A 27,354-nucleotide genomic window follows, 5' to 3' on the forward strand; every position below is an offset into this window, starting at 1 on the left:
AGTTAGTGGGCTGCATATAGTGCAATCATTTAGTTCTGATTATATGAGGCTAAGTGACCACAAGAACTCTGTCTTCAAGTTCCTGCATTGTAGAACCAGAACATGGCTTGACACTGGGTGACATGACTTAGTCACCTTGGATGTGCTAGACACAATGCACCAGCCTTCCTATTGTACTAGGACCAAGGCTTCCCTGTTTAAAAAGTGTGCATTTAACCTTACATACTGTTCTGGCTGCTAGTTCTCTCCCATTACGGAGAAAACATGACTCCAATCACAGTTGGTAGCGAACAGCCCTGCCTGCTTTTTAATCTCTGGCAAATTGTCTCTGTAAGTTCTTGCCACAGCCAACTAGCATTAATTGCTGGCTCGGAAATCTTATACACACCGACTCTTAATTCTCACTGAGACAGGACTGCTTTGTAAGACGGTGTCCAACAACTTCTGATTACTTTTTTTCGTGTATGTGTTTTTCTGAGACAGGGTGTCTTAGGGTTTCAATTGCTGTAATGAAATCCCACGACCAAAAAGCAGAATGGGGAGGAAAGGGTTTACTAGGCTGACACTTCAGCATTGCTGTTCATCACTGAAGGAAGTCAGGACAGGAACTCACACAGGGCAGCATCCTGGAGGCAGGAGCTGATGCAGAGGCCATGGAGGAGTGCTGCTTACTGACCTGCTTCCCGTGGCTTGCTCAACCACCTTCTTATAGAACCCAGGACCAGCAGCCCAGGGATGGGGCCACCCACTATGGTCTGAGCCCTCCTGCATTGATCACTAAGTGAGAAGATGCCGTACAGCTGGATCTCATGGAGGCATTTTCTCAAAGGAGGTTCTTTCTCTGATGATTTTAGCTTGTGTCAAGTTGATGTACAAAACCAGCCAATACACTTGTTTCTTTATGTAGCCTTGGCTGTCCTAGAACTATTTTTGTAGACCAGGCTGGCCTCAGACTCACAGAGATCCACCTGTCTCTGCCTCCCAATTGCTGGTATTAAAGGTTTTTGCCACCACCATTTGGCTTCTGATTACCTTTTAATGTATCCTTTGGTGTGCTTATTCTTTTTCTTCTTTTACATTCTTTTATTTCTCTTTCACCTATTTTTGTTTCTTTCTTTCCTTTGGACTATCTTACTAATTTTAAAATAACTTGTTTAGCATGGTGGCTCATAGCCCCGTAATCCTAGCACTAGGTAAATAGGACAGGAGTTCAGTCAAAGCCAGTCTGGGCTCCACAGCAAGATCCTGGCTCTACCCACCTGCCTTCCCCCAACATGCGGCCCAGAGGCTTCCAGGAGGTAAGCAATTTGCCTCTAGACAAGCAGCTGCGCTGTGGGAAAAGATCTAGGTGAGAGGTCTCTTCTTGCAACATGGCAAGGGAGCAGACTCCCAGCTGCAGCAGGCAGAGTCAGGACAGGACAGCCATGTGGAAAGTTGCTCTTGGTCTTTGACAGAGTATCATTTGAGAAGGATGCAAGTACAATTGTAACCGAAGGTGGCATCGTGCTTCCAGAAAACTCTCAAGGAACAGTATGGTAGGCAACAATTGTTCTGTGGGATTGGGCTATAAAGGAAGGGATGGAGAGATTCAAACAATGGCTGTGAAAGGTGAAGATGAAGTTTTTCTTCCAAAATGTAGAGGCCCCAAAGCAACGCTAGGCAACAAAGATTCGCTCTCACTTAGAGATGGAGCCACTCTTGGAAAGCATGCGATTGAAGTCACTTGGTGGGGCCACAGGAAGCTTCCCATTCTGCTCAAGTTCTTATGCTTCACCAGGGAAATACTTTCCATGACTCCCTTTGCAATCAATGACGCTATCTAAACTAATGACCAAAGCCAACCAAACAAGCAGAAAACCCTCTTAGGAGACCCCTTTGATTAGGTAAGTCTTGCACCCAGGAGAAAACCATGGGCAGGAAGTGCATCAGCAAGACATTAAGGAATTAGGAAACTTGGCAGATCCTCAGAGGCCCAATTATATAGAATAATTGGAGTAGAAAATTATATGGGTGGGAAGTGCTGGGGGAGAAACCTAGATAGGGGTCCCTGCAGCGAACAGGGATATCGAGGAAAGGCGCTGGCTTCTTTATTTTAATTTTTGGTTTATTGGAGACAGTGTTGGGAAGCTACTGAAGGACTTTCGGCCTTAGAAGTATACGCAATCATAATTGCCTTTTAGAGAGAGGCCTCTGTAGAAACAGCTGCAAACAAGACTGTGCTTGCCAGAGCAGATACTGATGAGAGCAGAGCCAAGGCCAAGGGCCAGTCAGGGGTGGCATCTGTGTTTGGGCCGGGGGCAGCTGGTGGAATAAAGGGTCTTCCCTCTTATTTGTGATCTCTCAACAATTTATGGGTCTCCTTCTGACAGGATAATTGCAACCACATCTTCTGATGGTAAACACACAACCCATCTAGCCAAGATGTTTTAAAGAATGTTAAAAAACATGCCAGTTTGACAAGTGGTACCCAGACCAATGGTTTTCCTCTGATACTCTGGTCTTAGGTGTTACTTTGGGTGGATTGAGCACCAGAAATGAAACTCCAGGAAAGAGGGTTGAGCTAGGTCAGTGGTAGGAGAGGCGGGGCCGGGGGAGGGCTGGCCACGTGAATCAACATAATGTCACCGATTGAACTCAAGAACTGAAAGTGAGACAATGAGTCAGAGGTGACGTCCATGGCTGGAGTAAACGAGTGGGTGACGGTGTCACATTCCTGGCCTGGGGAGATTGTCCCCCTTAGACGGTTTCACTCTGAAGCCCTGGCTGGTCCGGAACTCATTATGTAGAACAAGCTGGTCTCACGGGTCTCCTGGTCTCAGGAGGGCTGGGATTAAACATCTACCCCACCAGGGTGCATCAGGAGTGTACCCCTCACCTGGGTATCAAAATTCTTAGAGAACATTTGTTGAAAAAAATTGTTTTTATCCAATAGCAACTTTGTCAAAAATCACTGAATAACCCCGCCCCCTCCAGTCTAAATCTTATACTTCTTTTGGGACATCTGTTAAGACATAAATTCATAGGTACTGGGCTCCTGTCCCTGAACTTTTCCCTCATTGTGTTTCTCTAGAGGACAAAGCCGAACTTCAGTTAAACACAGGCTCTTTTATGTTTGACTTCCTTCTTGCTACCTGATTTATTTCATTCCTTTCTTTCTTTCTTTCTTTCTTTCTTTCTTTCTTATTATTTCTTTGGTTTTTCGAGACAGGGTTTCTCTGTAGCTTGGGAGCCTGTCCTGGAACTAGCTCTTGTAGACCAGGTTGACCTCGAACCCCAGAGATCTGCCTGCCTCTGCCTCCCGAATGCTGGGATTAAAGGTGTGCACCACCGCCTGGACCACTCTACCTGTTTTTCTTTACCTGTTTCAGAAGCTACCTCATTTCTCAGGGGGCTCAACATGCTCAGGACAGACTTTAGTTCTCACGGAAGAACTTTGCCTTTGACCTGCTTATTGGCAACCATACCAACAGCATGTTGAGTGACAATGGGATCTCCCATTTTGTCATGGTAACATTAATGGGGGATATGTAATTTTTTTAACAGAACCTAGTGCCGTGATTTCTTTGGTATCATATATACATAAGTTTGCATATCTGTGGCCAAGGGAACAGCCTTCTATTTCCTAAAGGTCTAGAGAACATACATCTGCTGCCTCGCCCCTTTCCCTTCGTTTTTGTCCATTCGGCCAATGTTGGAAGACAGTAGATGAACATATTTTTATGGCCTTTCTATTTTGTCCACTTTTCTGCCAAGGTCAAAATGTTTTGATGAATGTAGCTGTATAGAAAGTCATGAAAAGGGTAATGCTAGATCTTTAATTTTGAAGAAATGAGTCTTATTAATGTTCTTACTCAGTATTTTGTTCTTTTTCATGAACTCAAACAATTTTTTTGTGCTGCCAACAAAGGCAGAGATGCCTTCAGATCTCAGATACCAGAGCTCTTCATCTGGCTCATGGAACATCTAAGGCTTGCTGAAGACGGCTAGCTCTGTCCTGCTGTGATAGCGCTCAGTGTTGTGAAATACGAATCACCCAAGCTTGGAACTACGGGTCCAGACAGAGAATTATTTACACTTGAGACTGAGTCATTTACCATAAATGAACTCGCATGCTTTGGTTCACTAAATTCAATGTTCCGTAAAGCTAATTAGATAGGCTGATAATATTTTTAGCCTAAAAATTTTCCTAGAAACATTCAGGGCTGGGTGAATTGGGCCACACTGATTCTCTATGACTAAGGCAGCTCCTGTGTGGGGAGAAGAGAGGGATGAGAAAGAACACTCACGGTTGTTAATCCCGGTTCCAGTCATCACCTAGTAATCTAGCCACAAAGATACTGTCAGTCACACTGACACAGGTGTGGGGACTAAGGCTCAGAGAGTTTAGTTCCTTGCTCAGGGTTCCAGAGATAGTAATGGGCTTCTTCATTCAAACCTGTCTGGTTTCCCAGTCCAAGAGGCCTCCAGTTTATCAGCATGGGTTTGCTTATGCTCATGGAAAGAAGGGTAAACCCCACTGATAATGCAGATTTGCTCTCCGGTAGCAACGCGACAAAACCTCTGTAACCACTTCACCACTATGGCCTTTGTGCCAACAGGACCATCAGTGGGCATGCGGCCAGGTTGGGTGTGGAGCGCTCTGAGTTTTTATTGGTCTGTAATTTGGTTTAATTATCTCTGGATTCTTACAGAAAGGATGTGATGACACAGACCCATTCCTTGTAGGTGAGATAAACATCAGGTGAAACCGAACTCTGTTTTAAATGTCTCACCAGCTCTTAACCATATTTATTTTATGTGTTAATTACCAGGCCAGTATATGAAAAATCTCAAAGAGACTTAGTCCCCATCATGTCTGCCTCTGACAGGCTGGGACAACTGTATTCTTCTGATTCCAGTCTAGGGTGTTGTCTTGACTTAGTTACGGTATTATCTCCTGCTTACTTGTCTACAAATGACACAATGTAGAATTGCCTGGGAAGTGAGTCACAAAGAGGGACTCTGTAGGTCAGATTGGCCGGTGGGCAGGTCTGTAGGGGGTTGTCTTGATTGCCTTAATTGTTGTGAAATTAACTTGAAAGCGTGTGGTACCGTTCCTGGGTTTGGGACCCAGCCTGTGCACATGTAGAGGAAGACTGAGCATCAAGCGCGGATGAATTCATTTCCCCTGCTCTTAATTATGACGTGACTAGCTGCTTCGAGGTTCTACCGACTCCCCTGTAGTGACTGACTGTAGCCTGGAATGTGCACCCTTCTTCTCTTAAAGATGCTTTTGTCAAGTCTTTTATCACAGCAACAGAGGTGAAGCTAGGACATCTGCCCATGGATCAGCTTGTCCCTTTCAGCCACTTGCTCCTGCTCTCCTCCTTTCATGGACCTGACGTTTAAGATTTCCTCTTTCCACCTCCGGAAAGGCCAAGCTCTTTCCTCTTTCGACTATCTTCTTCTAAGATTTTGTGTTGCAACATAATGGATCTTCTGTTAGTTAAGACTAAAATAGCAATACAAATAAAACAGCCTCGTTTTCTAAGCAGGCCCTCGGCGCTGTTTCCCATGCCCTTGTTTGCCCTTCACTTCCTTTGCCTAACTTTGATTTGTAAGCTCAACGCATAGGCTCTTTTTCTTTATTTATGTACATATGGTGCCTAGCACTCGTCCCGGATTTAAAAAATATTAAACAAGCATGACTTCGGGGGTGATTATTAGTATTGCCAGTTGAAAAATCACAGCTGGCCAAGAATACATTGTTTATTGTTGTCATTGTCGTTGTTGCTGTTCAAACGACTTTGATTTTGAACCACTTCAGGCAGGCAGCTGTACTCCAGCGCGTCGCATTTACCCTTGAACACCACCTGGAGACCAGAGCTGGCAATAGATGAGGTGATCTTCTTCTTTGGAACTCATACAGATCCTTGCTTTGCATTCCCTGCCCTGCATTGCCCGGTTTGCACCATTTTGCTGTGTCTCTTCACCTTCACACAACTTGTAAATCTAGACATGACCTTACACAATGTTTAATTTTGAAATGATTGCTTCTAACTTTGCATGCTACAGATGGAAGGATTATTTTTCCTTTCTGAATTACCAATTTGTACATCCTCAATCGTGGCTGTCAAGATGGCTCAGTGGATAAAGGCATCCGCTGCTGAGTCTGTTATGAATTCATCTTGAGTCCTATGTGGTGAAAGGAGAGAACAATTTCTGTAAGCTGTCCTCTAACCTCTACATACAAAACATAAATAAATAAATAAGTAACATTTACATTTTTAATGTACTTACTCATCGCTTTGATTTATTATTCTGTGGTATTTATGCTAGGCTTATAACACTATCCCAATTTTACTTATTTTCAGGCTTGAAAAGACTTCAGTTTGCACATCTTGCTTTTGTTTGTGGTTTATTTATTTACTTTTTCTTATTTGAGATAGGGTTTCTCTCTGTAACAGTTCTGGCTGTCCTGTAACTTGCTTTATAGACCAGGCTGACCTCGAACTCATAGAGATCTGCCTGCCTCTGTCTCCCAAGTGCTGCGATTAAAGGTGTGTGCTACCACGTCCGACTCACTTTGTTTATCTTAACTACAGCATTTATTAGTTCCTTTAAAATTGGCAGAGTGATTTTGCTATACATTATTTGTGTGTGCGTGCGTGTATGCATGTGCGTGTGTGCATGCATGCGTGAACGTGCATGCTTGTGTACGTGTGTATGTGTATGTGTGCGTGTGTGTGCATGTGTACTTGAGTGTATGTCCGTGTGTGCATGTGTTGTGTGTGTGTGCATGTGCATGCATGTGTGTGCGTGAGTGTGTGTGTGTATGTGTGCGTGTGTGTGCATGTGTACTTGAGTGTGTGTATGTCCGTGTGTGCGTGTGTTGTGTGTGTGTGCATGTGCGTGCATGTGTGTGCGTGAGTGTGTGTGTATATGTGTGCAGGTGTGACTATAATATGGAGAGTGGCTGAAAGTCAGAGAACTAACCTAGGGAGGGAGTTCTTCCTTCCGCTGTAGATTCTAGGATGGGAACGTCCTTTCTGTTTTTGAAGCAGGGTCTTACGTAAGCAAGGCTGGCCTCAAATGTAGTCAAGGATCACATGGACTTCTGATCTCCCACGTGCTGAGATTACATGAGACTATGATGCTCTATGGTGTCCAGTTGGTTTCTGTAGTCCCAAGGATCAAACCCCCAGCTTCAGGCATATTAGGCAAACACTGCCAAATACATCATGCCCCAGGCCCGACAGACTGATTTGGAACCCGCAATTCCATGAGCACTTTATAAAAATCGATGCTAAATACACAGCCATCAATAGAAGGCCTTGCTTGTGGTCAGAAGTATAGCTATGTTTTTCTCTCCAGAAATGTTAGCCCCCACCCTCCAGCTCTCTTACAGTAGAAAGAACCAAGTTTTTCCACCTCAGTGCTCCGATATTTCAGACCCAAAGAAAGCTAGGAAGGAAAGCCGTTGTGTCAGCATGAGAGATTTAACAGTGTGACTGAGCAGAGTGCTTTTGCTTGTTTGTATATTGTTTGATTTATATTTTTAATTAATTTTATGTGCAGGTAGAGCCATGATAAAACATTGATGAGTCAGGGGAAAATGTATCTATGTGACATGTCATTCTGATCCGTGGAACAGCCATCCTTCACTCTGAACTGATGCCACCTCTAAAATCAAACCCAGGATTCTGACTCTGATTGTGCCTTGATATACTGTATCCAACCCCTCTCAAGGCCTCGAGCCCGAGACCAGCCTTAAGTCCCCGGCTGTCAGTCACTGGGCTCCCCATGGAGACCCTCTGGATGCTGCTGGCAAGTGAATTCAGTGTTTGCTGGTGGAGCACACAGATTGAGAATGACTCAGGCTCTAAATTAGCTTCAGCTCTCCTGAGATTCTACTCATCTGACCTTAACGGTTAAAGGAATTGGAAAAGTGCATATTTCTGAGGAAGGAGAAAGTTTGAAGAATCAAGCTCTCAGACAGAAACCTGCCTTGTGAGGGTTACACAGCTGGGCAAAGGTGGAAGGCAGAGGAAGCTGTATTCTAGTAGAGCAGGGCAGCTTTCTGGATCTTTCCATCACCTCACCTCCTCTGTGGAAATGCAAGTTATTTAAAATAGTGCCTGGCATATGACACAAGCAGCTACTCATCTGTCTGTCCCTTTGAAGGAATGAGACAGTGTGCAGTCTGTAGCAAACAGGCAATGAATAAATATTGAACTGAGCACTAGGTTCTGAGAAGGTTTTAATGAGGATCTCTCCTAATCTTCTGTTGTATGTAGCCAGACTCCTAGAAGCCTAAAAAAACAAAACCCCAAATGACTCAGAACGCCTAATCTATACAACATGCTTAGGGATGTATTAGAAAAAAAACCCTTTAAAGCTATAAGTAGATATTATCTTCAAGCCAGATCTTGAAATATTTCTCTGGATTTATCATCACATTTTCTAGATGGATGAACGAGCACAGGACAAAAAGCCCCTCATTTTTACACCTGCCAGTTGGAGGCAGCATAAGAGATGACGTGCTTCGATTATGGGTTGCTTGGTGTAGGAGTACTAGCTGGCATGTTGTCAGACCCGTGCTTGATTCTGGCTAGTTACACCCAGCGCGGCCCTGATGATCACACGTTAAAGCAGCATCGCACGGCAAGGATCGGGTGTCCTGGATTCCGAGTGGTGATAGCTTTGTTGACATATGTAGATAAGTAGATTATAAATAGCGAGGATATTGGCTTTAATTGATGTTAAATGATGGCTTAGAAGTTGAACCCGAGTTAGTCATTTTGTTGGTGCATAAGGCATACTATTAGGCCTTACCTAAAAGGCCATTGGTACAGTTCAGTATCACAGTGGAGTACCAAGAAGGGAGGGGAGGAGAAGGACAGAGGGAGAGACAGACAGAGAGAGAGAGAGAGAGAGAGAGAGAGAGAGAGAGAGGGAGGATGGGAGGGGAAGGACAGAGGAAGAGAGAGGGGGGAGGAGAGGGGAGTGAGGTTTGGAGGTGGGATTCACAATATTCTGGCTGAGATTTGGCTGAGGATGTTGCAGCCCAGGGGATGTTTTGCAGGTCCCTCTTTGCATATCATCCTTTCCCATGAGACAAGAAATTCACCATCTCTGAATTCCTGCCTTGCTACTTTCTGTCCTTACCAACCATAGCTACAAAGTGTCCCAGGGAGAGGCTGTAGGTGACGTTCGTGAGGCAGGTAGGTGGTATGGTTTAACTGCACACTTGGCTGACTTCAAATGTTGAGTCCTGGTGAAGGATGAGAGGCAGGAGAGGCAGACTGAAGAGGAGTATGGTGTGCAGGCCTGCAGCCAACACTCCCTACACCCGGACTTACCTGGTTCAGTTGTGGCTTTCAGAGTTTACTATAGGGAATAGGAGGCCCCTGTGTTAGCTTGCTCCAGATCACTCCAAGGCTAAAGGCAGGTCAGGAACTAGGGCAAATCACAGCCCATTTTATTGCCAGTTTCCCCATCTATAAACAGGATGATAATAGCTGTCCACAAACCTCAAAGGGTGGGGATGACAAAAATGATCTTAAGAATAACAACCCTCTGTTGAGTTCATACGATGGCTCAAACACCATGCAAGATACTTTGCATGCGTTGTATTTGATACTCATAAATCTTCAGGGCATGTAAATGCTTTCTTTTTGTAGAACAGAAAACAGTCTCAGGGGGGTTTGTTTCCTCTTGCATTCTCTACTTCATGTATCTATCTGATAATATTAGTTGATATAGTAAGGATATAGCAGTCAACAAAATAAGTAAAAATTATTGACTTTCACAGCTGACATTACAATGGAGGGGGTCAAAAAATAATAAATATAATATGTGGAATGTGAGCTGGTAAATAAAGCCAGGAACATAGGCTATCCAAGTATGGGGAAAATGACATTTGACTAAAGATATTTGAGAGGAGAATAAAGGAGGTGAGAAACAACATTCTGACTGTTACATATGTTTTCTTTTTCTCTGGGTGCTGGGGGTGGATGGGGAAGGTAGAGAGAACATGGCAGTAGAAGGAACAGCAGATGGGAGGCCCAGAGACCAGAGTTTGCTTACGTCTCGAGAAACAGCATGGAAGCCAGAAAGCGAACGCACTGGAGGAAATACGTGGGGGAACATGATAGATGTTCGGCAAGGCCAGAGAGAAGTCAGGACAGGGGACTATGCTCAGGGGTCACTCAGGACCACAGGGGCTTAGGCTTTTGGGGTGAATGCCATGGAAGATAATCAAAGACTCAAGTGGGGTGAGGACAATCACTTTGGCTGCTGTGTTGAAAATGGCTCTTTGGAGGAAGAAGAACAACATCAACAACAAAAATGGGTACAAGACGTGACTACTGCAAAGTGTCGTCAGGGGATAATACTGCTTTGGAAAAGGTGGTAGAGATTAGGACGCACATCTATTAGCATTTTGAAAGTTGAGCTAGCAGGTTCAACCCAACTTTGTTGCATAGAGGAGAAAGAAATCAAGAAGACACTAGGGTGACCCCCTCCCACCGGGATGGTGATAATAGCACAGGTAATAATAGTGTGTTATTAATTGGGAAGGTGAAGGCTATGACTGGGGTGCATTTGGGGAAAGAGACGTGGAACCGGATTTGTACACACACACTCTCTGCAATGGTGACTAGACTCCAGGTGGGGATGTCAGGTATATTTTTTCACATCATCGGGTCTGAATTCTTTTTCTGTTTCGTTGCCTTTGGTTTGTTTGTTTGCTTTTTCGAGACAGGGTTTCCCTGTAGCTTGGGAGCCTGTCCTGGAACTAGTTCTTGTAGACCAGGTTGGCCTCGAACTCACAGGGATCCCCCTGCCTCTGCCTTCTGAGTGCTGGGATTAAAGGCATAAACCACTACTGTCTGGCTGTTGACCTGGCTGACTCTGCTGAAGAATGTTTGTTGGTAATCTACTACCACAAAGTAAGAAGCAATTGTAGCAAAAGCAATACAAAAGGATCTGTTAGATACACTTTGCAACTTAGACTCAGTTCTCTAAGATTCGGTTGGGCACGTAGGTCCTTTCTTTTAGAAGCTATGCAACTTGCTTAGGGCAGTGTAGGTGACTAAGGACCCCCCTCCCCACCCTGGTATCTGACAGCCTGTCCCAATTGGTTACAATAAATTGGGTGCTGAAAAAGCATGTTGTTTTTTTTTTTTTAAGTTCAATGTAGTAGCTCCCAAGAAAAAATAACAATCGTCTTTAGTTTCCGTGCAGATTTCAAAACACAGCAATCTGACTTCAGGCTGACGCTGCACACCTCAGGCCTGGACCCAGAGGGATGAACCCGCAAGAACAGGGAGATCTTACCACACTAATATAGGCTTTGTACCGGGCAAGTCCGGATCGGAAACTCGAGGTCCTGAGAAGGTGCTCTGCCCAGTGGGAGGCAAAGTCCAGTCTAGTAATAGACATTCCTGATTATGTTAGAGAACTTGTCATCGTGGCCTCTTGCTCACGAGGGCTAACCTGTTTGCCTGTCCGAGGTGGTATCAGCTCTGGGGTCAGAAAGCAGCATTCCCGTCTACCAAACGCAGGGGTCATTTAAGGGCTTAGGTGTCAGTGAGCGCGGAAGGCAGGAGGGCAGCACCGTCCTTGCAGTCATAACAAATAAACAGACTCCAAGGAGGTTTTTTTTATTTTATTTTATTTTATTTTTTTGCCACCGAAGCAAAAGCCCAGTCCAGTCCTAGGCTCGGGAAGACCCGCCACTGCAGCAGAGTCGCCGCGGGGACCTCTCCCGGGTGGGGTCAGCTTCCAGTCCCGGGCGGGGAGGGGGAGAGGCCACGCAGAGGGTGGGCAGGGTGCATCGGGACCAGGGCGGCGGGGTGCGGCTGCTCAGCTACGGGATCGGCGGTCGCAGCAGCCCCGGCAGCGAAGGCGCCGGTAGCACCTGGCCCCGGCCGAGCAAGGCTCGCAGCGAGGGCGCGGCCCCGCCAGGCCAGCGAGGGGGGCGGGCCGGCGCCACGGGGCGCTCCGCCCCCGATGATGCGGCGGCCTCCGACTGGCCTCCGGCCCGTCACTCACTCCTCACCATGGTTGCAGCACAAAGCAACAAGCCCCGGAGGCCGCTTCCTCCCTGAAGAGCGGCTCGGGCGGCCGCGGAGGCGCTGGAGAAGGAAGAGGCGGGGAAGAGGAGGGCGGTCGCGGCTCGGCAGACGCTCGGCGGGGCTGCGCGCTCCGCTCTCGGCCTCGCGCCCGCCGGGGACCCGCGCCCGGCTCGCCGCGCCCGCCCGCCCGCCCGCTTGCACGGACGACGCAGAAAGTTGCCAAGAGCGCGGGGGCCGCGCGGGGAGCAGCCGCGCTCGGGCGCCGATGGGGGCGGGCGGCCGGAGCTGCGCGGCCCGCGGGGATGCAGCAGCAGTCGGGAGGCGCGGCCGACTGTAGACGGAGGCGCGGCGCGGCGGTGGCCGAGGCCAGCGGACTCGGTGGCGCCCGGACCTGAGGCTCAGCGCGCGGCCCTCCCGGGACGCGTCAGAGCGAGCGCGGCCGGAGCGCGTCGAGCTAGGGCCCCGCCGGAGAGGCCCCGCCCGCCGTTGCTGCTTGCACCTCCCTAAAAATAACTCGGCCCGCCGGGGCCAGCGCGAACGGCGACGGTTCCCCAGCGCAGCCCGGCCGTCGCCGAGTCCGGCTCCACGGACAGCGGGCCGCGAGGAGGAGAGCAGCTCGGGGCTGCACGGACCCTCGTGCTGTCTGCGCCCCGGCCCCGCGCCTGGGCTGCTTTCCCTCGGGCAGTGGCGCTGGGCCGGGAGGCCGGCGAGTGTGTGGAGCGGTCCCGGTGCGCCCCGCAGGGGGAGATGGCGTCCTACGTGGATAATAGCTTCCGCCAAGCGGTGATGAAGAACCCCGCCGAGAGGACCCCCCAGGTGAGACGCGCGGCTAGCCGCCGAGGGTTGGTGTCTGTAGACTGCGCCCTTCCAAGGACCCGGCACCGCTGGGCTGAGGAAGCCGCCCGTTTCCCCATCCAGGACTTCCCCTGCCCCAACTTCCAAGGGCATTCTTTTCAGACCGTCCTGCGATTGTTGCCCTCTCCTTTGCTGTCCTTTACGCTGCGCTCCCTGTGACTGACCTTGCCCATGGGTCTGCGGGGACGAGGTGCTGTCTCTAGGGCTTGTTTCTCTCGGGTCCCATACTCCCGGGCCTCTGAGTCTTGGGGTCCAGTCTTATCTCCTCGGCCAGCCAGGTTCTGTTTCCCTGACTGCAGGCTCAGTTATTCCCTTACATCTCTTCCATCTTTAGAGTTTAGGGGTGTTTCAGGAGCTGTTAGAAGGAACTGTGGTGCAAAAGTCTGATCGTTGTGAGCCTTACAAAGCGAGACACCGAGGCTCCTGTCTTTCTTTCCCACTTTTACTTTCTTGAAAGAGGGATGCTGCTTTCCACCGAAGGGAAGAAGTTGACAGCTAGGCTAGCGCTTCAAATTCCAGTTGTAGACATAACTGCAGAACGGGCGTATTCAGTTCCCTCCTCCTCTCAGGGCAGATTCTTTGGATTTACACAACCTTGCCAAAATTAGATAAGTGGTTAAGCTTTACACATTTGTTGATCCTCAGGTTTCTTTTATTTTTAAACGGAGACATTGCTGGTGGGTTGGACTTGATTTTCTTAGGTTTGGATTAGCGAGGGAGGAGCGTTATAAAAATGTGGTTTGATTTCTTTTGCTTCCTGGATAATGACGTGCATCTCTAAATGTTGGGGTGGTGACTTAAGGGGATCCTGCTTGCCAGCCATGTAGGCAAATAAATAAGGTCTGCAGATCCTTGGGGCCAGCAGTAAATACAAGGAAGATCTGAGAGTTGAAAAAAAGTTGCTTTGCTTGGGAGGCATTGGATGCCATCTGTCAAAAAAAAACAAAAAACAAAAAAAACCATGTCTGTCTCTAATGATGATTATTTAATGGCAAGGGAATAAAATAAAGTAGAATCTTCCACTGGCTGCCTTTGGACCAGCACCAAGAATGGCACCTGGTCCTGTTTTTGGTGGTTCTCTTTTTGCTGGACGGAGGTGTCATGTGTGGGAAATGTGTCTAGATTACATATTTGCCAAACCCATGGAAGGTGAGCTGTAATTTGACAAGAACGTTCATTTACGTGTCTCCAGAAGTGCCTCTGCTAAAGGGCAGTTTTTATCCGGCACTGGGCATGCCCTCCTTTGATTCTGGTGGCGGTGCCGCTGCCCTTCTTGTGCTTCCGTCATCAGTGTTGGTGGAAACCGTAACCGTCCGTTGTACCTATTTTCTACTCTGGAAAAGGCAGTCCCAGTTGACTGTGTAGGCAGAGCTACTTTCCTGAGATCTCCCAGTTCCTTTCAAGAACAGAGTTTGAAGTGCCAAGTGAAATTACACGCGCAGAGGACCTTAGAGCCCAGCAAGGCTGGTCAGAAAGTGATGTCACAGGCCTGGAGTAGGAATTGGACGGGGGCATGGTGTGCACAGTTGACTTAAAAGAATAACAGCGAAATCTCTTATCGGGTGTGTCCCTGTGGAGGGTCAGGGAGGTGGGGGAAGAGGGGCAGCCACCAGAGCAGTCTGGAAGAGACAACACTTGCTCTCCTTTGACAGCCTGTGGTTTGGCCAAGTAAATGGGCGGTTGTTAGGTTTCCCTGCTGCTCTGCCAGTGCTGTGGAATATAGAAACCGACCCAGCAGAGGACTCCTGGCCCAGCGAGAAAGAGGGCGGTTACCTGCAAGCTGAAAGCGCCATTGAAGACCTGGGAGCTCCACAGGTCTTTGCCCACCGACCTCAGGAGAAGCAGAGAATCCTGCCAGCTCAGCGGTGAACATTCCCAGTCGTCAGCCTGCTAACTTGGCTGTTCATTTTTACTAGTGCAAACCCACACCTTTGTTTATCGTCTTCAAGAGAAATTAGTTAGAAATATGGGTGCTTTCCCGTCCTTACCCAAGTTGTCAAAGATGATTTCTCTAGAGTTGGCGACCTCCTTGAGTAGAAAGAAAACATGCTGCGTTGGCACACCGGTGGAAGGGGTCCCTCGTGCAGTGCGTTCTCGTGGAGGCTTGTCTGTGTAATATAACTAAGACGGCCTCGTGGCGTAGCTTGAGATGACCGGAAGAGCAAGAACTAGGGAAACCTGGCTGTGGACTCTCGTGCTTCTGAGGGCTGACTTGATAAAGTGAATGTGTCAGGCAAAAGCAGAAGGTGCTTGAAAAGAATGAAAGAAAACATTACTTATTCATTCTTGCTGGAGTCCGCTCCCCCTCCCTTGCCTCCTTAGCCCTTTACCAGGCTCTCTGAAGACAAGTTCTGTATGTGGGTCAGTCAGTTGCTTCAAAGTCTTTTTGACAGCTACACCCGTGCAGTTAAGCAGTCGATGCTTAGCGCATCTGGGGCTGGAGAGTCGTGGGGATTTGACACTTAAGAACTCTTCGTGTGTATCCGTGAGGTGGCGAGCCACTCTAGGCATGGCCCTGGAAAGCTGGGAATGGGAAGGAGAAATAAAAGAAAAAATGATCACCTGAGGTTTTAGCCAAGAGGCTTCCACTGTTTCACCTGATGTTCTTAGAAGAGGAAGAGTCTTTAGTCCAGTGTTTACTCTGTATTGTGTGTCTGGAAACTTGTCCTCCTTCTTCTCAATGGGGCACTGTGTTCTAAAATAATGTGCTCCCTTGAAAAGAATGAGCCATAAGCATTCTATTGATACCATTCAATGCACCTCTGTTGAAAACCCGGATTGCTAAGTAACTGTGTTAGCCAATGATTTGGGTTTATGTCTTTAATCACCTAAACGAGAATTGTGGTCACCAAGGCAATTTAATAAAGTTTAAAAGATATAAATAAATTACAAACAGCATTATACCCCAAGGCTTCATACAGTAAATTTTTTTTTTGTTAAACTACTTTTATTAACTTGTTGAATTCAGACCCTTTGAAATTGTTTCTGTGGTGTGTTTAAATATTTACTTTCAAAATGGTATGTGTAAAATAATTCTCATCCCATCTCCTCCTAGATATTAATATTTATTTTTCAGTATTAAACTTTTTTTTTTTTGCAAAGTGACTTAGTGGAATTCACTGTGTCTTAATGACAGGTGAAACAAAATAAAGTAGGCCATCTTGGTAAATTGAAAGTGTATTGAATATACCCATCCTCACAACCCACTACTGACGAGTATCTGCTATTTATCTTCAGATGGCTGCGGCCTGGGAGCTTCCCAGTTGGAAGAATAGCATAATGTATACTGCTGGTCTAGGAAAGGTCAAAATTCAAAACCTACTCAAGCAGGGTTTCTGCTGAATGCATGCATCATTTGTAATTGTAAGTAAAATAAATAAACAAACAAATAAACCCCCCAAAACCCAAAGAAGACAAAACACAAAACAACAAATCCTATTGAACCCCGAAAGTCGGGGGCTATCCGCATCTGACTTAGTTATGCCACGTATAATAGTATTTCTTGACGTGGTTTCTAGACAGCACTGTTGGGAGAGGTGGGGGTGTACTGAAGCTTATGAGGTGGAAGCCTACTGACTGCCGGTGATACAGTGTAATAGTGACTGTAGCTAGTGTTTGAGAACAGTTGTTACACTCTTCCTTTATAAAGAGAACAGGTTTGCCTTGGCTAGCTGAAGAAGTACATGATTAGGTAGGCCTGCTGCTTTTCAGGGCCCTGGTGGGCATCAGATGGTGATACAGGGACACATACCCATCTTTTGGTTAGGAAGCAACGAGAGAGGAAGGAGCTGGTGACCTTGGAGACCTCCCGCTGGATCCCCAACTCTTAGGCCTGCTACCACCTCCCAGTTGTACTTCACTGGAACAAGCCTTCAGCAGGCCTTGAGTGGAACAAGCCTTCAGCAGGCCTTGAGGGACCACTCAGCGTCCAGGCTGCATCTGTAGCGCGCCACAGTGCCGTGTGTTGCTTAGCTAATGTTGGCACAGTAGGAGGGACAGGAGGGATTCCTAGCACAGGTATCACCCTTTGGTTGCTCTGTCCTAGCTAGAGGTTAGCGAGCCGTAGCCGGTCAGCATATGCTTAGTGCGGTGTGGGTGGGCTTTGTGGAGAGGCAGGTTGGGATGGCCAGTGTTCTGAGAGTGAAGCCGGTGTGTCATCTGCAAATGTGCTGGGCTGCGTTCTTACCTATCCTGGGGTGCATGGGGCCTGCTGGCTGCAGGTTGGTTTTGTCTATTACATCATGGGTTTTTGTTTTTTGTTCTTGAGGCCAGGGCTTTACTGTGTAGCTCAAGCTGGCCTGTAACTCTTGATGCTTCTGTTCCCACTTGTGAGTTGAGTGTTGGATGTGCCTCCATGTCTGGCTTCATCTTTATATTAAACTTCTTACTTGGGATGGTTGTGCAGTGTAGAGTGCTGTGTGGCCGTTTGTGAGTGGCGTCTGGTGAAGCAATATTGCGGTGTCACCGCTAGGATTGTGGTGGGATTCAGTGACCGTACAGAGCAATATCTGCCTGACAGAGGAAACGAAGGATCTCCTCTCGTCATTTGGTACGGTTTTTTTTTTTTATTTTTTTGAGTCAGGGTCTTGTGTAGCCCATGCTGATCTCAAGATCACTACATAGCTGAGGGTGAGCTTGACGTGCTAATGTTACAGCATGCACTGCCGTCCTGCGATTTCTTCATGTTTATAATAACCGCTCCATGCCTACTTCTGGCAACCGGTAATCTGCTTTTTTTCTGTAATTTTGTTGTTTCAAAACATTACATAGATGAAATCATTCAGTGTGGGACTTTCTGGGACAGACGTCAAATTGCTACAGTTGTCACTCAGTGATTTGGCCTTAAGTTCCTAAAGCACCAGTGATATCTGGGATTGGCCAGATGGATTTAAATTGAGGAAGGAATTGTATAATGTTCACAACACAGAGACCTAAGGTCATGTCTTGGGTGAGCCATAGTTCTCATCACGTGAGGATGTGGGATGGCTAAAGAATGCCATTAATTTTTTGGTAGCAATGCAAGTAGTAAAAGTAGCCTTAGTCATTACGGGTCTCTCATTCAGGAAATCACTGGGTGTACACCAATCGGACTTTAGAAGAATCAGAAGGAAGTCCTGTGGACATACTGTAGGCCTTATTTTTCTATTCAAGACCCGAGAGGATGATTAGAACCACGGATAGTGCCTCACCTTTTTGTGCATGTTCCCCTATACCTTCACACCTATAATAAAACTTAACTTATAAACTGGGTCCAGAACGAGATCCACAATGATAATTGTAATAAAACAGAGCAGTTATAGCAATATGCTGTGATAAAATTGCCAACATGGCTACTCCTGTGCTTTGGGACTGCTATTAAGAAAAGCAAGGTTTCCTGGGGTCAGATGCCTTTCACCCATGGTGTGCCTGAAGTAAGAGTTTCGTGACTACAAACCCTGCATTCGGCAGCTGATCTGGTTATCCAGTGGGTGCAGGAACAAGTATACCCAGCAAATGGTGACTTTCTTGCATGTGATTCCTTCTGGTGGTCGGAATTGAGAGCCTCCAGCAATGAGCTCTGTGTCCACCGTTGCCTTCCTGATGTGATGCATGGCATTGGACACTCATGGCCCTGAAGAGGCTGAGTGAGGCTGGGACGTTCCCACCAGACTAGATGCCAGCCTCTTAACATGCAGCAGCCAGCCAGGATTCCTGAGTGACAATTCTGTCTCAGAAATCCCACAAAAGTAAAGAGACTCGATTTCCAGAGACTCGAGCAATGGTTCAGAGTACTTACTGCTCTTGCAGAGGGCCAGGGTTCAGTTCCTAGCACCTGCGTGGTAGCTCCCAGCCATCTGTAACTCCAGCTTCAGGGAATCTAGTGCCCCCTTTCCACCACCATGGGCACCAGACTTGTTGCACATAGTTACTTACAAGCAGGCAAAACACTTATATGCATAAAAATAAAATAATAATCTTAAAAAAAGAAAAAAAAACCTTTCAATTTCAGAAAACATCAGGCAGATCCACATTTGAGTGAAACATTTGGGCACTACTTTCTGGAAGTGCTGGAGGTGTGGACATTGAAGAAATGCACAGGGCGTCACAGTTTGGAAAAGAATAAAATATCATGTATAACCAAATGCAGTATGGAATTATGGATTTTGGACCACAAACACAAAAAAACTGAATGCTATCAGATGGAATCTCAATATTTAAGTTTTCTTACGCTTGTTTTAGATGTTACCCTAAGGCAACGGTTCTCAACCTTCCTTAGACTTGCAACCCTTGAACAAAGTTCCTCATGTTGTGACCCCCAACCATAAGATTATTTTGTTGCTACTTCATAACTTTAATTTTGCTACTGTTATGAATCGTAACTGCAGAAAATGTGATATTTGACCCCCAAACGAGTTATGACCAAAGGTTGAGAACCACTGCCCCAAGGGGACCTCTGTGTGGTGCGCATGGGATCTTTGAACTATTTTATAGAACTTTTCCTTTGGTTTTAGTTTGTGTGTGTGTGTGAGGAGTGTCTGTGAGGAGGTCAAAGGATAACGTCGGGAGTAGCCTGTCCTCCTCTCTCACCCCGTTTGAGGCAGGGTCTGGTTACTCTCCTGTCTACTCCACTCATCTCTCTATGGAAGCCGCGGGTTTATAACGGGCTCCCGTGGCTTTCTTTACTTTGCTTTATGTGGCCGATTTGAACTCACGTCCTCGCACGTACCCTCCTTCTAGCCCTTATAAAGCTTTTTTAGACTAAGCTTTTTAAAAACTGAAAGTTAGAGGAAGGATGTAAAATGTTTGGAGCACCTTTGTGACCCTGGAGGGGAACTACCAAGTTTCAAATAATCTTTTTCCTGAGGAGTGATTTATTCTTAATGAGGAGCCCTGGATCTTTCGTCTGGATTTTTATTTTTCTGTTTCTGTAGTGCGGGGAATTGGGTCTTCTAATTTGGTACCTTGTGTCTACAGTGCAAACACTATACCACTGAGCTGTGTTCTGTATTCCCACCTCTGTGTGTTCTGTTTGTTTGTTTTGTAATTTTGAAACAAGGTCTTACTGTCCAGGCTGGCCTTAAATTCACTGCTGTGGCCCAGGCAAATATTCAATTTATAGTCTTCCTGCCTCAACCTTTGGAATAGCAGGCCTGACTAGTTACAGTTACTGTTGTTGTTGTTTTAGGTTTGTTTGATTATGTTTCGTATGTGTTTTGTCTGCATGTCTGCATGTGTGCCGTGTGCATGGCCGATGCTCATGTATGCCAGAAGAGAGTGTTTGAGTGCTTGGAACTGGAGTCACAGTTTTTAGTCATCTGAGTACAGGGTGTGAGACACCATGCTGGGCTCAAGTATATATATATATATTTTAAATATTTTTTTGTTTGTTTTTACTTGATAGTTCTAGTAATTGCATTTGAGAGAAAAAGTGAAAAAGAAAATTTCAGGTCAAGTTTTGAAGTGATTAAAATCTTAACAAAAACCAAAAACTGTTATAAACATCGAGCTATGACCTAAATCTATTTAACATGTGATTATTTTGGTATAATTATTTGGATTCTGCCAAGCAAAACATTTTGCAGTGTTTCCCCTCCCCTCCATGCTACATTACATAGGTTTGCAAACTTCATTTGTAGGTAGTCTCACTGTGTAGCTCGTACTGGCCTTGAACTTGTAATCCTCAGCTCAGCCTCCATCCACAATGCTGCAATTACTGGCCTGTATTACTGCAGTAGTTTTACCCTTGTGAGTAGTGTTGGGAATTGAACACAGGGCTTCTCCCTTATTTAATTTAATTTTATTTATTCTTTATAGTCTACATAGCAGAGATAGGCCTCAAATTGATCATCTACCTCTCAAGCTCTGGGATTCCAGGCATACCCCATGCCCAGATACCATTTTTTTTTTTTTAAAAAAAAAAACACATTCAAATTTATTAGGAAATGAATGTAAAAAGTATTCGAGTGGTAGTCTTGATTACATTTTTTAGATACTGTATTTGAAACCACTTGTTGTATTTAAACATTTCCAAACAAGTAGAAGCGAGTATTGAAACTGAAGTACAGTATGGTAAATACCAAGAGTTGAGGGAAGGGAGACTGGCGGCCCTGATGTTCCAGTTACTGGTATCTGATCCCCCACAGTGCTTTGCATGGATCTGAAAGAAACCGATGCTCTAGCTTTGGAAACATCTCATGCATGCTTATTTCTTGGACTTGGGATACCACAGACTTCGTTTAGATGTAGCCAGTGTACTCTGAGAACCCCAAATTCCTTATTCCTGAATGGGAACCTCCAACCCTAATCTTCCTCGGAGACTTTGATTTGGGGGTGGGTGGGAATTCCTGTCTCGATTCCATTTTCTCTGGTGTGGTTTCAATCTATAGCACAGTTTATTCTTAACTGGCAGGCGTCGGAGTCAAGCCGTTTCACTTTAAAAGCCCTCGCTCTTAACTGTGAACTGGCACGGCTGCTTTCCCTTGTAATTATAAGTTTATATCTTTAATTTGGTTCGTGGGATTGTTGCAGTATATTTCTTTCTGTCATAGGGCGTTTTGATACTGGACTTGTCAACATCCTGGTTTATGGCTCCAGCCAGTCACTTGGCCTTGGTTGGGGCTCAGGCTTTGGCACTGCAGGAACTCATAGTCTCCTAACACAGTTTGGCCCTGACCTTGGCTGGCCACATGCATGCTTTGCCATCTAAGCCCGTCGGAATAAGTGTAAGCTTGATAGTCTTTATTTTCATTTAATGAACATTTTACTTTCATGCTTTATAAAAGCAGATGATAATCTGAGTACCTTGTTAGCTTTGTCTCACCTTGCTAGCTGTGTTTTTGTCAAAGGCTTTTAGTCTTAAATACTGCATGCATGCATGTATGTGTGTGGCATGTTGTACGTGAGTAAGAAGAGGGTGTTGTCTCCCCTGAAGCTGGAATTACAGGCATCGTGAGAGTCTGACATGGGTGCTGGGAACTGAATTCCACTAAGCGTTCTTTCTAGCCCTTTGTTAAAGATGAGGAAAAAATTACAGTGGACAGAAATAATGATGCCACAAACTCCATATTGTTGTCTCCGGAGTGGAGCGCGTCAAGCGTGTTTGCCCTTATTTCTGTTTCCCAGCATTTGGCACTTACCACTCTGGCCATGCTTTTTCATAAATGACCTCTTACTATCATTTTATCTCATAGTTTATCCTCCTGAGTGGTTTATATTAAGTTGGTTAGGTAGGCTTGAGCATAGCCTTGATTACATTAGAATTACATTAGTCTACAAATTACACAACACTGAACACACAGCGGCTGGTGGCCTGCTAAGAAATGTAAAGCTCAGTAGTGCTAGGTTGGGCCTAGGGTGTCGCTAAGGATCACAGGATGACTTAGTCCTCAAAGGCACGGGTTCAAGGTTGCACTACCAACTGGGAAAGGGAAGGGGTGAGGATCCTTTTGGCAAAGGTTCTGTTCCGTCATCCTCCATATTCTCATGGTTACCCCGCCCCCATCCATGGCCTCTCCTACTACTGCGGCGGACCCCTAGCCCTGTTTTTATTTTGCAAGGGTTTGTGTAAGTTTTGGTTGCTGGCCAGAGCTTTGCCTGATGCTCTTGTCTTGCAAAGGTTGTTAGATATTTGAGTGTTTTAGAGCCTCTCAATACAGAGCGGCGGGGAAGAAAGAGATTGAGATTAATGGCTACTGTGAGCAGATAGTATTTGTCTAATTTACTTTGCATAAGAAATAGATGATTGTAGGACATTTATGTAGTGATTCTCTGGAGACTGCTCTGAAAGTCTTATTGGATTAAAGAGCTGCATTAATGTAGCTCAGTAACAGAATCGTGTGGATGTATTCAACTACTTGATTCTCATAGGTATACGCTTGCTTTCAGAATTTCAGCCTCTTGTTTAAAGATAGGGATACATACACTAGTAGATGAGCAATATCTCTAAATATTTACTTATAGAACATGGCCTGTAACTATAATTTCTGTGATAATTGGGTTTTAAACATGTCATATATTGTTTTAAAAAAATACAAAGTACAGATTTAGGGCTGGAGTAATGACTCAGTCAGTAAAATGTATACACATGAGGATCTGAGTTAGGATCCCCAGCACACACATTTAAAAAAAAAAGCCAGGTTTGGTAACATGCATTTGTAACCCCAGTACTGGGGAGGCAGAGACAGGCAGGTCCCTGAAACTCATTGGCCAGCCATTTTAATTGAGTTGATGACTCAAAAAATAAGGTGGAGAATGGTCAAGGGGTGTGCCTCAAGTCAGACTTCGGTCTCCACAGACATGAGCACATACCCACGTGAACATGTACATGCACTATACATGAACACTCAGCGTGTAAGCTGTAAGCTTGTTTGTTACAGCTGCCCAGACCTGAAATAATCACACAGAAACTATATTAATTACAACACTGCTTGGCCAATTACTTAAGCATATTGCTAGCTAGCTCTTATATTTTAAATTAACCCATTTTCATTATTTTATATTTTACTACAAGGCTCGTGGCTTACCAGTAAGGATCCAGGGAGAGCTGGACTCCGCCTTCTTTTCTCCTCTATCTCTGCTTGGAATTCCTGCCTTACTCTATGTTTCTAGCATATCCTAGGCCCCACCAAAACGCAGTCTTTGTAAAGAGGATAAATGGCCTCTACTCTTCCCTAGCATGTCTTGGCTTTAGCAGATTAATTTGAAGCTCACCAATTAGCTTTACTAGACTAGCGCTTATTGGGCCGGGATTAGCATTCATCCCTAAGGCTCAGTGCTGAGTACCTCTTAGGCGCAACTGGAGCTAATACATGCTTAAGGACTCAATGTTGCTTTCCTTGAGAGTTGATGGATGCAAAGAAGATACTATTATAGACTTATTCATTAATAGCAACTTAAAAAAGAGCCAAGAAGGAATAATAATTTTTGGTTCCATTTCTATAGAAGTACTCTCCCATAGAAACAAATAGTAGCAGGGACTGAGGAGATGGCTTAATCGTACAGTGTAAAACACAGACAAACATTACCTAGAATACATTTATTAAGGTTCATTTTTAAATACATTTTTAAAAATAATACAAACCAGTAAATAACCTAAAACTTCTTTGGGACATAATCAGTATATTCCTGATAACCCTCCCATTCATAATACATGTAAATCAATCTACAATTTAAAGGGTCTTCAGTAGAAAATGAACCAAAGCAAGCATGAGAGCCTGGGTTCAGGTCTCCATCACCCCTGCACACAGATGGGTATTGCTGGGATCCCACAGCTGATTAGGTAGAGGCAGGGCTATTGGGCAGCTAGTCTAGCCCAGGTGGCAAGCTTCAGGTTCAATGAGAGACTGTTAGGAAATAAGGTTAAAAGAGTGAAATTAGTACTAAGTATTACACTAAGTTGTTTCTCACTAAAATTGGTAAAAAAATAAATAAAAATGACCTAGAATACATTTTATTAAGATTCACATCTTTACAAATAAGTATAATATGTATTTTATATATTATATAATATGTATTATGTATTTATATATGAAAATACCAGTATGTATCAAGACTTTTGGAGCATGGCATTATGTTTCTGATTAACCCCCCATTAATTTAAAAAGCCCTCAATATCGAAATGAACCTTGCAAGGCTTCATTCTCTAAAAACCAACCAGAAAGCTGAATCTAGAAACAAAAACTAAATTTTCTAATTTAGTTATGTCATTAATTTAAAATATTCTTTGTAGCAATCAAAATATAAACATAGTTTTGCAATTCTGAAAGATAAAGCAGAAGGGTCCCAGGAGGCCAGAACTCCCTCTTCATTACATGCTGGTGGAACTTCCCTGTGCAGGACAGTTTCAAAATATTGCACCAAGGAATGAACTTCCAAGGAGGTAGCTCCTTAACACGTAACATCCTTTTGTCCACAGTTATGTATTTGCGCGTCCACATGTTCATGTATGTGCGTACGTTTCTGTAGGCGCAAGTACGTGCGGAGGCCAAAGGTTGGCGTTGGCTCTCTTCCTCTGGCGTGCTTCCACAGTTTACTGTTACTAGAACAGAGACATTCATCACTAAAAACAGATCTGAAATCCCAAATCTAGTTTGGAGTCCCGAGGAAAGGAAATAAATACCAAAGGTAGATTAAGGGAATTTCTCCATGTCTTTGGAACAAAGCCATCAAGTGTTGGAGAATGAATTAATCCCTTTGATGGAGGTGGGCAAACCCCGAAGCGCTGTCTGTGTGCAATGTGGTTAGGACACTTCAGCTCTTTCTCCAGTCTGTGGCTGCTCTCCCGCTGCAGAGACTGAACTGAGCGGTGGACGAGCCAGGCTTGCCTCTGATGTCCCAGGGAACTGTGGCTTGGGGGTTACTCCTGAGCAGTGTTTCCAGTCCTGCAACCAACGTGGAAAATTCCTTCATGTAATTGATGGGGTGAGGAGTGGGCATGCTCCAGTTGAGGGTGGCTGGCTGGTGACTGGACTATCAGAACAAAGCCTTTCTTTGTCTTCATTTCTGAGTGTGGTCTCCATAGTGTAAATTTGTTCTCGATGCATTCTGCTTATTTCCATCCCTTAGTTATCTCAGGGCGGCTTAACATGATAGAAGAGTTTTTGTTTGTTTTTCATTTCACTGAAAACAAATTTGTTACCTTAGAAATAAACACTTGTTGACTGGTTAAAGTGATACATGCAATAGTAGGAAATAAAATTCTGTGCCTACATTAGCTTTGTTTTCTTAAATGCCTTAAAAAAGAAATAAGTAATTTTAGTCCTTCAGGTTACCAATAATAACAGTAAAGGCTTATGAAACATTTAAGTTGAGTATGCAGAAGTTACCTGTTTAAAGGAAGGGAATTCTTGTGTGTGTGTGTGTGTGTGTGTGTGTGTGTGTTTTTCGAGACAGGGTTTTTCTGTAGCTTTGGAGCCTGTCCCAGAACTTGCTCTGTAGACCAGGCTGGCCTCGAACTCACAGAGATCCGCCTGTCTCTGCCTCCCAAGTGCTGGGATGTAAGGCATGAGCCACCCCCGCCCTGCAAGGGAGGGAATTCTTAGCAAGATCAATGTTGCCTTGCTGACAATGTCATTTCCCACATACACTAATTTTAATCAAAACACAGATTTGGGAGGGAGAGGAACCAATAGTGGCTCAGGTTCCGCCTCAAAATGAATGATTGTGTGTTGTTCTCTATTTTGTGATTTTGAGTGAGCTGTGAGGAAGGGATGGGCACTTGGGCATCTTTGTGCTTATTACAAGTGAGATAGTCATGTTGTAAGAGACTGGTTGGGGCCGGTGAGGCAGGAGTGAGTGAGGAAGACACGGGGTGGAGGATAGGAGGATAGGTGTGGATTGCTACAGTCTTGTTTTGGCTGTTGTTCTGTTGTCTTGCTACTTTGGCTGATGCGGTGCTCAGGTATGTAACCCATCTTCTAAGACTAGAAGCTTGAAATCTGAGCTGAGGAGCTCTCTCTTGGACAGGATAGAAGGCCATGACAGAATCTCACTGTTGTTTAGACACAGCAGAGGTGAAGCTCTTTTGTCTTCCTCAGTTACTTTTCTTCTTCCCAGATATGGCCAAGGAAGGACCAAAGCTTTCATAGCTCTAATGAGTATCTCTTGGTCCATATTGTAGATATACTGCGGGGAAGGGGGAATTGATTTCCAAACTAGCATTATATTGCCTTTGTTATTATTGTTATTTTGATTTTTTTTTCATACATAGTCTAAATAGCCCATACTGGCTGGAACTCTTCATCCTCCTGCCTCGGTTTTCTGAATGCTGGGAGTACAGGTGTGTACTAAAACTCAGATTCATCAATCTCTTTATGAACAAAACTATAAAAGCTTCTTAATGATATCAGGTGTCAATCTATTTGTCTGCCCATCTCTGTCCATCTGTCATCTCTGTATCTGTGTATTGTATCTTTTGTGTCTATTTATCTACCTGTCTATCTAATCGACAGTCAATGTGGTTATTCTGGCTCATATACTTTTATTCATAGAAAGAAAACATTTTTTGTCTAGGTTATTTGCTACTTTCTAGTCTTTCTTGAACTTACCTAGGTTTTCAAGAAATTTAAGAATAAGCGAATGGTTTAATACAGTTTCACGAATTAGGCTTTCCTTAATAAATAAATAAATATACAACAACGAGTTGGAAATTCTTAGGAGAGATGAGGAGGTCTCGGCCATGTCACCTCTAATCTTGCCACTCACTTTCCTGCTCCTCTACTCCACTGCCACCATAGTACTTTGCTTAGTTTTGTGGTACCTGGGTTTGAACTCGGGATCTCATATGCTAGGCATATCCTCCACCTCTGCAAGCCAGTCAGTCAGGCCTTAAACTTGGACTCTCCTGTCCCAGATAGCTGGGATTACAGGTCTCTGCCATGCAGTTCTTGTAGTTTTCATAATAGAGGGGATATTTTAAATGATTTTGATTTCACCCTTCTATTGTCTGCTTCAGAAGGTTATC

General features: G+C 45.1%; 1 protein-coding gene across 4 annotated transcripts in view; it reads left to right on the plus strand.

The window, feature by feature from the left end:
* The first annotated feature begins 12,747 nt into the window (after positions 1–12,747).
* Rapgef2 (Rap guanine nucleotide exchange factor 2) overlaps positions 12,748–27,354 on the plus strand; it is a 199,711-nt gene continuing 185,104 nt past the window's right edge. For all 4 annotated transcript variants that reach the window (XR_005974913.1, XM_041658934.1, XM_041658936.1 and 1 more), the window contains exon 1: positions 12,748–12,875. Coding sequence is in view for 3 of the 4 variants with exons in the window: in XM_041658934.1 (XP_041514868.1) it covers positions 12,807–12,875 (69 nt within the window). In the remaining variant the exon portion in view is untranslated. The remainder of the gene's footprint in view (positions 12,876–27,354) is intronic.

The sequence above is a fragment of the Microtus oregoni genome, unplaced genomic scaffold, assembly GCF_018167655.1.
Source record: "Microtus oregoni isolate MIOR12 unplaced genomic scaffold, Mior012 000010F_ref0000083, whole genome shotgun sequence".
In the NCBI taxonomy this organism is placed as follows: domain Eukaryota; kingdom Metazoa; phylum Chordata; class Mammalia; order Rodentia; family Cricetidae; genus Microtus; species Microtus oregoni.